A 12237-nucleotide genomic window follows, 5' to 3' on the forward strand; every position below is an offset into this window, starting at 1 on the left:
GGCCGCCTATAGCGGCGGCGGGGGCGGCGGGGCCGTGAGCGGCGCCAAGCCCGGGAAGAAGACCCGGGGCCGGGTGAAGATCAAGATGGAGTTCATCGACAACAAGCTGCGGCGCTACACCACCTTCAGCAAGAGGAAGACCGGCATCATGAAGAAGGTGCGGCTCCGTGACTCCGGCCGGTGCGGGGGGAGGCGGCCCGGCCCGGCCCGGGCGGGGATGTCGGCCGGCACCCACCTGTCCGTGGGGGCCCCGGACCGGTCCGAGCGCGGAGCAGGCCGGCGGGCCGTGCCCGGAAACGGCCGCGGCTTCCCGGTCCCGCGGGCGGGACCAGCAGGGGTGGCCCGGCACCAGCCCCTTCCGGGGGGCTGCGCGGGAGCCCCCGGCGGAGCTGCGGGTGGGGAGCCGGGCAGCTGGAGCGGGAYCACCGGGGCCGGGGGATGTCGGTGTGCTCGGCGGTCCCCGGACGTGTGATGTGCYCGGGAAGGCCAGTCCCGGTGCAGCGTCCAGCCCCCGGCCGGAGCTGACCGGCGCCSTCGGGGCCCCTCGCTGTGAGCCGCCACCGGAACACCGAGTGTTTGGTGGCACAGCTGCACTGCCCTGCCCCGCCRAGGGCCTGGAAAGACTGGCTGCTTCTGCCACGGAAGGGACCAACGCCACGTCTCGGCCGGTCCGGGGCACAATCCGTGGYTCCTGGTGTGCCAAGACAGATTAGAAACCTGGGGGCTTTTGGATGCTGTTGGCTTATCTGCATCCCAGGTGGTGCTGATAGCATCTTCTGAACGAGTGGCCGGTGCTGCATCCCAGCTGAGCTGGGCATCATACACCCTGGGACGGTGGGAATAGGTGTCAGGTACTGCTTGGCACATCCTGGATGTACGGGACCATAGGTTGTAGAATGAGGCCATCCTGTCTGTAGAAGCATTTGTGAGACCACAGAGTGTGCACTGATGGCATATGAAGAGTGCACTTTCTAGTCCACAGGTATTCACCTGGGGAATGGTGGCCTCGCTGCARGGGTGCTCGGGTGCAGCTGTGCTCAGCACTGTGGAGCCTGAGAGGGAAATCTGGGTCGGAGCCTGGATGGGGTGTTGGTGAGGGGAATGAGGTAGCAGAGATGTGTGCCAAGAAACATCACCAAGAGGTGAGGTGAGGGAGGCATCCAGACATGTCTGGAGAAGCCAGCGGGATTTCCAGAATGGAGATAACCCTGTGTCCCCGTGTTCTCAGGCTGCACCTCTGAGGGGACCACTCTACCCATGGCCTCTTGTCAGGCACATTCCCTAAGGGTCTGCTGAAGGAGGTGGGGATACAGCATGGGGCAGTTCAACCTGTAGGGAGCCAATCTTGGCTTGGTTTTAGAGCTACAGCTCCTCTGGGTTGTCAGGGAGCTGAAGCTGGTGTGAAGAGAGGAAAACCGTTCTGGGAACTTGGGGACATGCAGGGGCTCTTGTCCTGCACTCTGCATTGTCCCTGTCATTTGTGACTCCCTGTTMTTCCCTTGTGCTGCTGGCAGGCCTACGAGCTCTCCACGCTGACTGGCACCCAAGTTTTGCTGTTGGTGGCCAGCGAGACGGGCCATGTGTACACGTTTGCCACCCGGAAGCTGCAGCCCATGATCACCAGCGAGACAGGGAAGGCGTTGATCCAAACTTGCCTCAATTCCCCGGAYTCGCCCCCACGCTCGGACCCCACCACTGACCAGCGCATGAGTGCCACTGGTTTCGAGGAGACGGACCTCACCTACCAGGTGTCTGAGTCGGACAGCAGTGGGGAGACCAAGGTAATGTTCCTGGGCACCCWGGGAGGCGTGGGCTGTGCTGTGCTGGGAACCCTGATCATCCCCTGCCCTCTTTAAATAGCAGCGTGGGGAGCTGAGGATGAGTCTCCTTTTGCTGTGACTGCAGYGAGCTTGTGCCATGCTGTCTCGGGGCTGGCTGGCTCCTTGGCTGATAGGAGTGGTGATTGAAAGAGAGGGGAGTGGGTGGCAGGTATCCTGGTCCTTGCAGTGTGGCTCCCCCCTTGCCCAGCCCACCCCCCTGGCCAGCTTTCAGCACTGTTATCTCTCCCCAGGCGTCTCCATGCTCTCGCACTCATTGATAAAAATTTGATTCTGCCTCCATGGCCTTATAAGGCCTGGTTTCCCTCGCCAGAGTCCCTGGCAGGGCCCCTCACATTCCTTATAAGCTGCAGCTGTCTCTTGCTTTGGTGCTGTTTTGGAAGGGGGCAGGGAGGACATGGGGAATGGAAACATTTGGCTGGACAGACCATTTCTGCTCCCTGCCTGCTGTCCCTACAGACACTGGCCCTTGCCTGCCTGCGTTACTTGTGGCCTTTGGCCCAGGGTGCCAGCTCTGCCTGTGGGTGCAGAGTCGGGCAGAGGCAGCTTTTCTGCTAAAAGGGCCCCGTCTYGTCCCTGCACCCCCTGGCGCTGTTCCTCAAAGCTGTGTCCCATATCCCTTCCTTTGCAGGCTGGTACTCAGGTCTGCAGGTGCTTGGAAATGGGAGGCAGGGAAGTTTGTGGTGCAGGGCCGGGATGATGCCACAGCTTCCCGTGCTGAACTGGGTGCAGTTTGGTTGGGTGCTGGAAATCAGAGCAGCCTGGCTGTACCTGTGCTTATGTCATGAGTGTCAACTTGGTGCAGAGGAGTCCTCCCAGGTGAACTGTGAGCACAGGAGCTCTGCAACCGTCTGTGCTCAAGCCACAACACCCTAGACAGTGAGCAGACAGAACCTTGAGGTCTCTGTGCTGTGATTGCAGTGAGTGCAGCCCTGAGCTGTGCCCAGCATGTCTGGGGCTGCAGGGGTATTCAGCTGCCTCTTTTTATGCTGTGAYAGCGCAACAACTCTGGTCATGGTGCTGCTGGGTACCTGGCAGCTTCTGTTCCTCAGTGTCCACTTTGCCCCATTTGTGCAGAGCTGCACCAAGCAAAAGCTTATTGCTGCTGAGACACATYAGCAGCCCCAGAGATCCCTGCAGGCAGAGGAGCTGTGGTGGGCCAAAGTGTGGCCAGAGCCCAGGAGAGCCCCTGGGAATGGTTCCTGCTGATGGGACCCCAGCACCAGTCCTGGCAGTCCYGGTCTGGCACATCTTCCCTGGGTACCTCAGATTGCTGTGTGAGCCGTGCCAGCCCTCTCCAGTAGGCAAAGCAGCCTTCTAACACCAGCAATCTCTCCCTTGTGCAGCCTGTGTTTGTGAGGACTTGTGCCTCCTGGSCTTCTGCTGGATGAAAAGGCAAGTCCTGTGGGCATTGTGTAATGAGACAAATTACCTGTCCCTGGCATGAGCCTAGGCCACATCACATCCCTTTGGATCCTTCCTGGAAATATTGCTAGTTAGCCCCAAGGGAACTGCACCCTTGGGCTGCAGTTACTCTGCAGAGACCTTCTTAACACAACTTCTCTTTCCTCGCTGTCTGATGCAACCCTGAAAGCTCCATCCCAGTGCTGCTGCTGAGTGCAGGGTGCTCTGTGGCCACAGGCAGCATTTGATGTGAGGCTGGAGAGCCCTGGAGCTTCGTCTTCTGTGTGACATTCTAACTAAACTCACCCCTGGCTGGCTGACAGTTCCTGCCATTGCAAGGACATGTTCCCCATGTTCCTGGGGCTGGGGACAGGCACCATCCTGCTGTGTCTTCTGCAGGCCTGGAAGCCTGATCAGTGCTCTGAGAGAGATCAGCTCAATTCAGATAGGCCTGTGAGGATGAAAGGAGCCTGTGGATGGGCCATGCTGCATGGCTGGTGCTTGCTGAGGTGGGGGTGGTACACAAGGCTGGGTTACAGGTGCCTCACTGGAGGAGGTGGCAGGAGATTCAGTGCCTGGAATGTCAGGCCCAGCCACATGGGATGCTCCAAGACACTCCATGGCCTTCCTGTGTGAACTCTGCTTCCCAGATCTCTGTATGGACAAAACCTGCTTGTGTTGAGCTGCTGCAGCAGAGAGGGAAAGACAATGCAGCCAGGCTGTTACCTGCAGTCAGCAGCCTGCTGGTTATTCCTCTGTGCTACACCAGCAGCAGCTCTGAAATCCTCCTGCTGTGCCAGAACCTATCTCCCTGCTGAGGTGCTGAGTTTGGACCACAGCTGGGATTGGGGCATGCTGTACCTTTGAGACAGCTGTGTCCTCATGATGATGCCTCTCTCACCTTTTGCAGGACCCAAAGGAGACTGTAGCCTCTTGGGTGTGCTTGTGTGGGAAAGGRTATTTTGGAGGGAGCTCAGGGGCTCTGGATTGGAGTGAGAGCACAGGAGTAGCCCTGATCTGGTCGTCTCTTTCTGGAATGGGAGAATGTGGGAYTTTCTGCCACATATGGAATGTAGACCAGGCGTTGTAGACCAGATTGGGATTTCCCTTATACCTCCAAGACCTGTTGTCCTGCAGCATCCATGTAATAATTCTGTCTTGGAGGTCTGGGCAATGTAGAACAGCACTACCTCAGGCAGTCGCAAAAAGCTGTGGAGTTGGGATCATTTCTGTCCCCAGGATCCTGCTGTGGTCCAGGATGGGCATCAGCCAGCTTGGTCTGCACCCTGTGACCCACTCATGCTGCAGAGCAGCTCTGTGGGTCTGGGCAGACACCTCTCTGCTGTGTGCTGCTTCTGCAGGTGCTGCTCTGCACGCTGAGGTTTGCACTGAGCTGTGGTGGGGAATGGATTTGCAGCTGCATCAGGAAGGGAAGGGTTTTCAGGGCTGCTGTCTGCCTCAGTGTTTCTCCATGTCTCCTTGGGTGATGTCTGCTGAAGTGACACCTGATGTGCCTCATGCACGTAGTCATGGGTTTTGCAGGATTTTGGGACGAGCTAAGGTGCCCAGGGGGACACTGAGGCATCCCAGACAGTCATGGGGAGATAGTAATGGGTGTCCAGTCCCAAAGTYTCTCCCAGCTCTCTTTCTGTATTGGGAGCTGTTGCTGCAGCCCAAGAGAAACACAAAGATGGGAGGAATTTGAGTCTCAGCTGTGTYAGAATAGGGAGGGCAGAGATGGGATGTGCACGGCACAAGTCTCTTGCCATGGCATCTCTCCCAAGCACCTTTGTTTGGTACTGAGATTTGCTGTTGTGCTTCCAGGGAGCCCTGGGAATCTCTCTGAATGGAGTGCTGTGAACTTTCTGGGATGCCTCCTCCAGGCCTGGGAGTATGACTGGGTGCTAAATGTCCTGGCTGATTGAGGGCTGTATCTCTGGTATGCTGCTTTTAGGGCTACAGCTGGGAATGAGGAGCCCTGACCAGCACCTGCSCAACCCAAGTGGGCTGGGGAGAGCTCTGTCCTGTCACCCACGTGGGGAGGGCACCCACAGCCTCCCATGTCCCATGTGGGATGGCAGGAGTTTGTGGTTGAGCTAATGGAAAGTGCCTCTGCTGGGCTTTGCTCTGTTATCACGTGCCTTTTCTAATTTGGACTTCAGGGACTTCRGTGCCAAGGCAGAGGGGTGTTGCTCTCCTCCCTCCCTGGGCCCTGGGGCACGACTGAGTGCCTGGGATTGGATCCCCCTGTCCAAAATGGGCTGCCTTCCCTTTTTTAGCTGTTCGTTGAGCTGTGAATTCCTTGCTCCTGGCAGCTTGACAAGCTGGGAACAAGGCTTAGCACGTGGGAGAGCTGGGCCCACCAGCTGCAGTGGGAGGGGTGGGAGTGTGGCAGCCTTAACTCTTCCCAGGCATGCTGGCAGCTGTGTCAGGGCATGGGGACAGCAGGTCAGTTGTGCACTGTGACATGGGCTCCTGTGAAGCTGTGCATTCTCACTGTGCTCTTGGCCAGATGAGCGGGGCAGGAGAGGAGTCTTRGKCACCCTGGGTATTCCAGAGGGGATYTGGGGGGTGGAGGCACTTTAGGTGAAGTGTGACTGCCAGAGGCAGCAGGGATCATGCTGGGCTTGGTTGGCTCGTGCAGATCCAAGGCACATCCAGCCACTGTGCTTTGTGGCTGTGGAAACCAGTGTGTCACTGCAGCCTGGCACACACATTCCTCCCTTGTTCCCAGACCTGGGATGCCAGTCTCTCTCTCCAGCACAGAGCCCTTTTCCTAGTGCCCAGCTCCTCTGGTGATGCTGTCCTTGGACAAGCACAAATCTTGGGCACTCCTTGCAGGACCATGCTGGCCATAGTGAGCACGTGGGGTCCTTTGGAAGCATTTGCCTCATGCCCATCTCCTCCAGTGCATTGGCAAATGGGTGCTTCCTACAGTCAGGTTCTCCTGGCCTCTGCTGCAGGACATGTGTGGAGGCATTCCCCAGGGCTGGGTTTGGGCCTCCCTGGTGTCCAGGTTTGTCTTTATTCACCTCTTCCCTGTCACTTCCAGTGTGCAGCTGCCTTTAAGAGCCCGTTCTCAGCTTTTTCTTGATCGTGTGTTTCCTGCCTCAAGGGAAGTGGTGTGTGTTCCTGACAGGAGACTCTGTGCCTTTATGTTTGTCCCTGCAAGGGCTGCTTTTGTCTGCAGTGTGCCAAAAAGAGACTGTTCTCCTCTTAGGCATTTTGGGGACTCCTGGGGAGGGGAAGGGTTGCTTTGTCCCCTGGTGTGTTGCAGGAGAGGCTCTCAGGGGACCCGTGTGGCCCTGGGCTTGYATCCAGAGTTGACGCTGAACTCTCTCCAGCTCTCCTCATGTTTGCACAAGCAGCTCTGCTCTGCTCCCCTGGCTCTGCTCCATGTGCACAGCMGGCTGTGGGGGACATGGTTTGGCAAGGGGGTGCAAGCCACAGAGGCTGGTTTGGTCTCATGGGYGGATGTCTCACGGGCTGGTCCGAGCCGTCACGATCTCTCCTTTTGCAGGATGCCCTGAAACCCGCGTTCACTGTCACCAACCTGCCGGGAACAACGTCCATCCAGACAGCCCCTACCACCTCGACCTCCATGCAGGTCAGCAGTGGCCCGTCATTCCCCATCACTAATTACCTGGCGCCAGTGTCTGCCAGCATCAGCCCCAATGCCGTCACCAGTGCCAACGGGACCGTGCTGAAGACTACTGGAGCCAGCGCAGTGACGTCTGGGGGCCTCATGCCGATACCCACTGGCTTCACCCTCATGTCAGGTCAGTGCTTTTAGGGACTGAGGTCTGCATCCGTCCATCTCTGCACTTGGAGTGTGTTGCTGTTCTCTCCAGAGGAGAGAATGCCTAGTGGCAGAAGGGAAGCAGAGTGGTTGTTGCTGTGAGGTTCTGTGCTCAAACCCAGTCAGTGGCTGGAGAAGGGTTGTGTAGTGACTGCTCCTTTAGAGTGCCACTAGCTGGCCCTGCTGCTGGGAGTTGGCAGGGAGCTGAGCTGGGTCCCCAGGGCAGCACCAAGAAGCCTGGAGGGAGTGAAAAGAGCTGGTAGTGACAAAGCCTTTCTTTCTCCCTCCTTTTGGCAGGTGCTTCCCTTTCTCCGGGGACCCCTACCATTCCTCTCACTCAGTTACAGCCGCACTCCCTGGCTCTTTCCAGCCAGCAGGGCCAGGTGGTCACTGGTACAGCTGGACAGCTACAGCAGGCACAGCAGACAGTCTTCCACTTCCCTGCCAGAGCTGGAGGGCAGATCGTGTCGCTGGCAGGTCAGCACTCGCTTCCTGGACATGGGGGGATRGAGATGTCTGTGGGGGTCCTGGGCCTGGCCACAGAGCTGACCCCAGACTGAGATGGGAGCACAGAGGAGGCAGAGCACAGGGAGCCCTGGCTGTGGCTGCTGGGGAGAGATRGGAAGACAGGGCAGAGAATGCTTGACATAGGCAGGAGCAGCATCCTGGGGAGTGCAGGCAGAGGAAACCAGTGGATTTTCAGTCTCATGCCCCAGGGCTTGGTCCTGAGGTAACAGTTTCAGAGGAGTCAGGTCCCTAGTGCAGCTGTGCTGAGGCTGMACTGTGCTGCTAGAACTGATGGAGGGATACCACAGGGCCTCAGGTGCCCAGTGGTTGTTTATGGAGTGCTGGCTCTGAGCAGCTGCCCTTGCTTCTGTGTTTGTATCTGCAATCAGCCATTGAGCCACGGTGCAGAGGATAGGTATAGGGAGACCCAGAGCAGAGGAATGGTGCTGCTGTGCATTGTCCTTTGTAGGAATTTCTTGTTGTGCTGAGTAAGGCTCTCCAGGTGTTTGTTCTGGGACTGGACATGTTCCTGGATGGAGTCTCTGAGCAGGGCAAGGCTCTCCCTTGCGGTGGCATCCATTGTTTGAGGACCAGCATTGAGTGACACAGTATTCCTCGAGTTTGTGCCCAAGTCGACGATTCTGATAAACTCTGCACTTTCTTGAAATGCTTTAAACTCCCGCGGGTCCTGGCAGACAGAAGGCTCCTGGAGGAGCTAGGATAGTAACTGATGTGTCTCTAGGGTGTGATGTGTGGGGAGATGCCAGTCTGAGCAAGGTGGCCAGTGATTCTTGCTCTCTGGCATCCCTTGCTCTTCTCTCTGAAGACAGAGCCTCAGCCTTAGGGGAGCTTTCTGTGCCGAGCTGTTTCTGGAGCTGAGGGGCTTTGAAGGAATGGTCTGGGACAAAGGCTGTGTGGCCCCTGCAGCTCTGGGATGCACACCTTRAGACCAGGTGTTCTCTAATCCCTGTGTAGGGCACTGTGCTGTCCTTGAGGTCACGAGCACGGTGAGCGCTGCACTGAGTGCCCTGTGGAGGATGGAGCTGGCCTCCAGAGTGTGAAGGCAGCAGAGCCCAGCTGGTGTGGGCATTTGGGCTCTTGGGGTTACAGTTGGTGCAGCAAGGTGATCCTTGCAGAGCTGGCTAAGTGCTGGGGAGAAAAGGCTGTGCCCTCTCCTTCCAACATCTCTTCTGTGTCTTGGTGGAGCCAGGAATGGAAAGGAGGGTCCCAGATGTTCCTGAACCATGGCTGTGAGTTGGACAAAAGCTGTTGCGGCCTTTTCTTCACTCTCTGGAGCTTTGTAGGCCCATGTGCCAGGAAGGAGCAGGTTTTGGTCTCTGGTTTCTGCTGCATACTGCTTTTGTGTGGCTTTCCCTTGCGCAGCACGGAGTGATGCTGTGGAGCTGCTTGCAGCCACAGAAGGGCTGTGGGTCTGTCACACGGCCCAGAGTGCCTGTATCCCCCGGGAGCCACGGGCTCATGGGCTCCTCTCTCTCCTCAGGTGGTACCATGGCTCAGCAGGTTCCAGTCCAGGCAATCCAGGTGCACCAGGCACCGCAGCAAACGTCTCCCTCTAGTGACAGCAGCACTGACCTTACCCAGACCTCTTCCAGCGGAACAGGTATTGGTAACCACCTTCTGTCTGCCTTCCTGACCACTGCTGATAACCGACGGGCCTCGTTCCTTCTCCCTRCCCGGTTTCCTTCGTCAGCCAACTGTATCCAACTGTTCAGCAGCCTGACAGTTTCCTTGGTTTATTGATCCATGTTGCCAGGTGCTGTGCTACACTGTATCTAAGTAGATGCTGCTGGGCATAGTGCACCTTATAAGGGATTTCGGAAGCTGTCCAGATACATTATCTGCTCTTAGTTGCAGGGCCGGGCTGGGAGCAGGTTGCTCAGTTGTCAGGGGGTTTCTTAGTGAGCYAGCATTGCCTCTAGCACAAGGCATTGGCTCACATCTGCTTGAGACTTCTACTGTCTATGCAGTCTCTTTGTCAGCAAAATCTTGAGTTCAGGTGCCTGGATGCAGGCTGAATCTAGTTCAGCAGCTCCATTAAGGCTTCATCAGGGAATTGAGATACAAGCTGAATTTAGTCCTGAGCTGTTTTGCTCCTGTGCTTTCCTGCCCCTTCATCTCATGAAAGGAGCAGTTTGAGCTCTCCCGCTCGATCTCTGGGGCTTTTGCCTAAGACCTTGGGAGACAATACGGGTATTTCCATGCACTGTGCTTCAGCATAGCATGCCCAGGGTGGCTGGGGTCGGGGTGCTGAGCAGGCAGGTGAGCGTGGCAGGTTCCTTTCAGTGTGCTCACRTGTAGTCTGTCCCGGTGGCAGTGACCCTCCCAGCGACCATCATGACGTCGTCTGTGCCAACCACCGTGGGCGGCCACATGATGTACCCCAGCCCGCACGCGGTGATGTACGCGCCCACCTCCGGCCTGGCCGACGGCGGGCTCGCGGTGCTCAACGCTTTCCCACAGGCGCCCTCAGCGATGCAGGTGTCCCACGGCCAGGTCCAGGATCAGGGTAAGGCAGCTGTCCCGCTCAGTGCTCCCTGAGAGCGCACTGACACCCTGGTTTTTGTCATTCCACACGTATTTGTGCTGTGTGTTAATCTCAGAGGGTTTTCTCTGCAGCGTCCTAGTGGCTGCACAAAGGCCTGGCAAAGGCGATGCTCGATTTGTGCTGTTAGCTCTTGTCATTCTCTTGTGCAAAGGATTGCATGAGGTGTTGCTGGGTAAAAAGGGTGAGGGTTTCTGGGATGGGTGGCATGTGGGGCAGGCAGCAGAGGGAGCCAGGAGGCTCTGGAGAGGATGTATTCTTGCATGAGGGGGAAAAGCAGCATGAAACAATTTGGGCAAGTCTTGGATTAAGGACTTGTGCCCGTTTCTCCCAGCATTTGGAACACAGTGCATGTGGCTTTCTTCTGGAATGCCTCAGTGTGTGTAAATAGGCAGCATTGTCCTGTGAAGCTTCACAGAGCTCAAGGAAGGGATCCATGGGGGAACACTGTTTAAGGGAAGGTGTCATTTGTGCTTCTCTCTGTGGCAGGTGGCGTCCCCCAGGTGTTCCTGACAGCCCCATCAGGCACTGTTCAGATCCCAGTCTCAGCTGTCCAGCTTCACCAGGTAGGCACAGAGTAGAACTTGCGGGTTTATTCTTGCTCTTCTCCTGTCCGTACATCCTTTGTGTGTCTGGGCAGACCTGGCTGGGTAGGGTCAGTCCTCAGGTCTGGGAAAGCTGAGGGTGAGGGAGTCYTGTCCTCCTTGGACAGGTGTCCAGGAGGGACAGTGCCCCCCTGGCTGCTGGCACACRTGGTCTGAGGATGTGCTGTCCCCCAGTGGTTCCTCCTCCCTTCTCTCTCTAGATGGCTGTCATCGGGCAGCAGAGCAGCAGTGGCAGCAGCCTGACGGAGCTGCAGGTGGTCAACTTGGACACCTCACACAGCGCCAAGAGTGACTGAGAGGCCTCTGCTGCCGGCCTTCTGTTTCTGGCTTGTCACGCCAGTGTCRGGGCTGGCAGCAATTCCTTCTCGTACAGACTGCACCAGTTATTTATTGTTGCCTTTTCACGTTTCCTTCATCCACACATGCACACACACACACGCACTCACCCACCCTCACACACACAGGCATGCGCGTGGGGCTGCAGGACCCACCCGGGGTGGAGCCGTGCTGGGGCCGTGCAGGGCTTGGGGCGTTTGGATGCTGCAATAGCTGTGCTTGTCTCACGCCAGCCAAAGAAACTTGTCTCTTGAGGGGAGGATTGCTCTGCACTGTAAATAAATACTGCAGRCCGTTCCCAGCTGGAGGCCCTGGCTCCCTCTGGGTGCTCCGAGTCACCTTTCCCGTGAGTATTTACTCGGCGTGGGGCTCAGCTTAGACCCGGAGCCKTCGTGCAGGTGCAGCGTGGAGCAGAGTGGGTTGTGGCTGTGCCGCTGGCCTCAGCAATGTGCCTTTGTGGGGGTGACAGGTCCTGGCCGCAGCAACTCACCCTGGGCTCCGGACAGGAGAAAGGGGCCAGCTTGCATGTGCATCTCCGGGCCTGCACGCCCTCTCACCGGAGGGCAGGGCACAGCTGGTGGCCCGTGGCCCTGTCCTCCTCGTATGCACTACAGTGAGCCCTCTGCCCTCAGTGCCTCCTCGCTGGGCTGCCTGGCAGATTTTCAGCCTGACTGGCCCTGCCCCGGCRGCTGCCCTTGCACAGATGAGGTGGTCGGTAGATGCCCAGGAACACAAAGGTGCCCTGGAGAGCTCCTCGGGGGCCCWGTGCTCTGCTCAGCCCCACACTCTCAGCCCTCGCACCGCTTCTGGACTCCATACACCCAGGGGAACGTGGCTGGGTCTTTCCTACATCCCCCTGCAGCTCCAGCCGGCGCATTCTAAATTTCTGTGTCTGATGCAAGGTGGAGAAACAACTCAAATGTCAAAGGGAAGAGCCCACGGGGCACTGAGCTGCTCGGCAGGTGGCAGGCTCTTCCTCTGAGCACCAGGGTGACCTGCAGGCCATCCTGGGCTGTGGGGGGAGCAGCTGCAATGCCTSTACAGGCTCAGCAAGGCTGGGGGAGAAGGGCTGGGGCACGCTTGGTCCTGCATGGGAGTTGCTGTGAATGGCTCTGCTACCTAGCCCTGTCCCTGGAGGGAGAGTGAGCAAGTGAGAGAAGCTGCTGAATCCTTAGGGGAAGAAGC

General features: G+C 57.7%; 1 protein-coding gene across 1 annotated transcript; it reads left to right on the plus strand.

The window, feature by feature from the left end:
- Positions 1–6: 6 nt before the first annotated feature.
- On the plus strand, positions 7–12231 carry SRF (serum response factor). The gene is made up of 8 exons (XM_057386848.1): positions 7–157; positions 1515–1781; positions 6763–7021; positions 7339–7518; positions 9050–9169; positions 9884–10075; positions 10601–10677; positions 10917–12231. The coding sequence occupies exons 1-8, from the start codon at positions 86–88 to the stop codon at positions 11010–11012; spliced, it is 1263 nt and encodes a 420-aa protein (XP_057242831.1). The 5' UTR covers positions 7–85; the 3' UTR covers positions 11013–12231.
- The last annotated feature ends 6 nt before the right edge of the window (positions 12232–12237 follow it).

The sequence above is a fragment of the Malurus melanocephalus genome, unplaced genomic scaffold (genome assembly GCF_030028575.1).
Source record: "Malurus melanocephalus ecotype Western Australia unplaced genomic scaffold, MMel_1.1 scaffold_1075, whole genome shotgun sequence".
Taxonomy (NCBI): Eukaryota; Metazoa; Chordata; class Aves; order Passeriformes; family Maluridae; genus Malurus; species Malurus melanocephalus.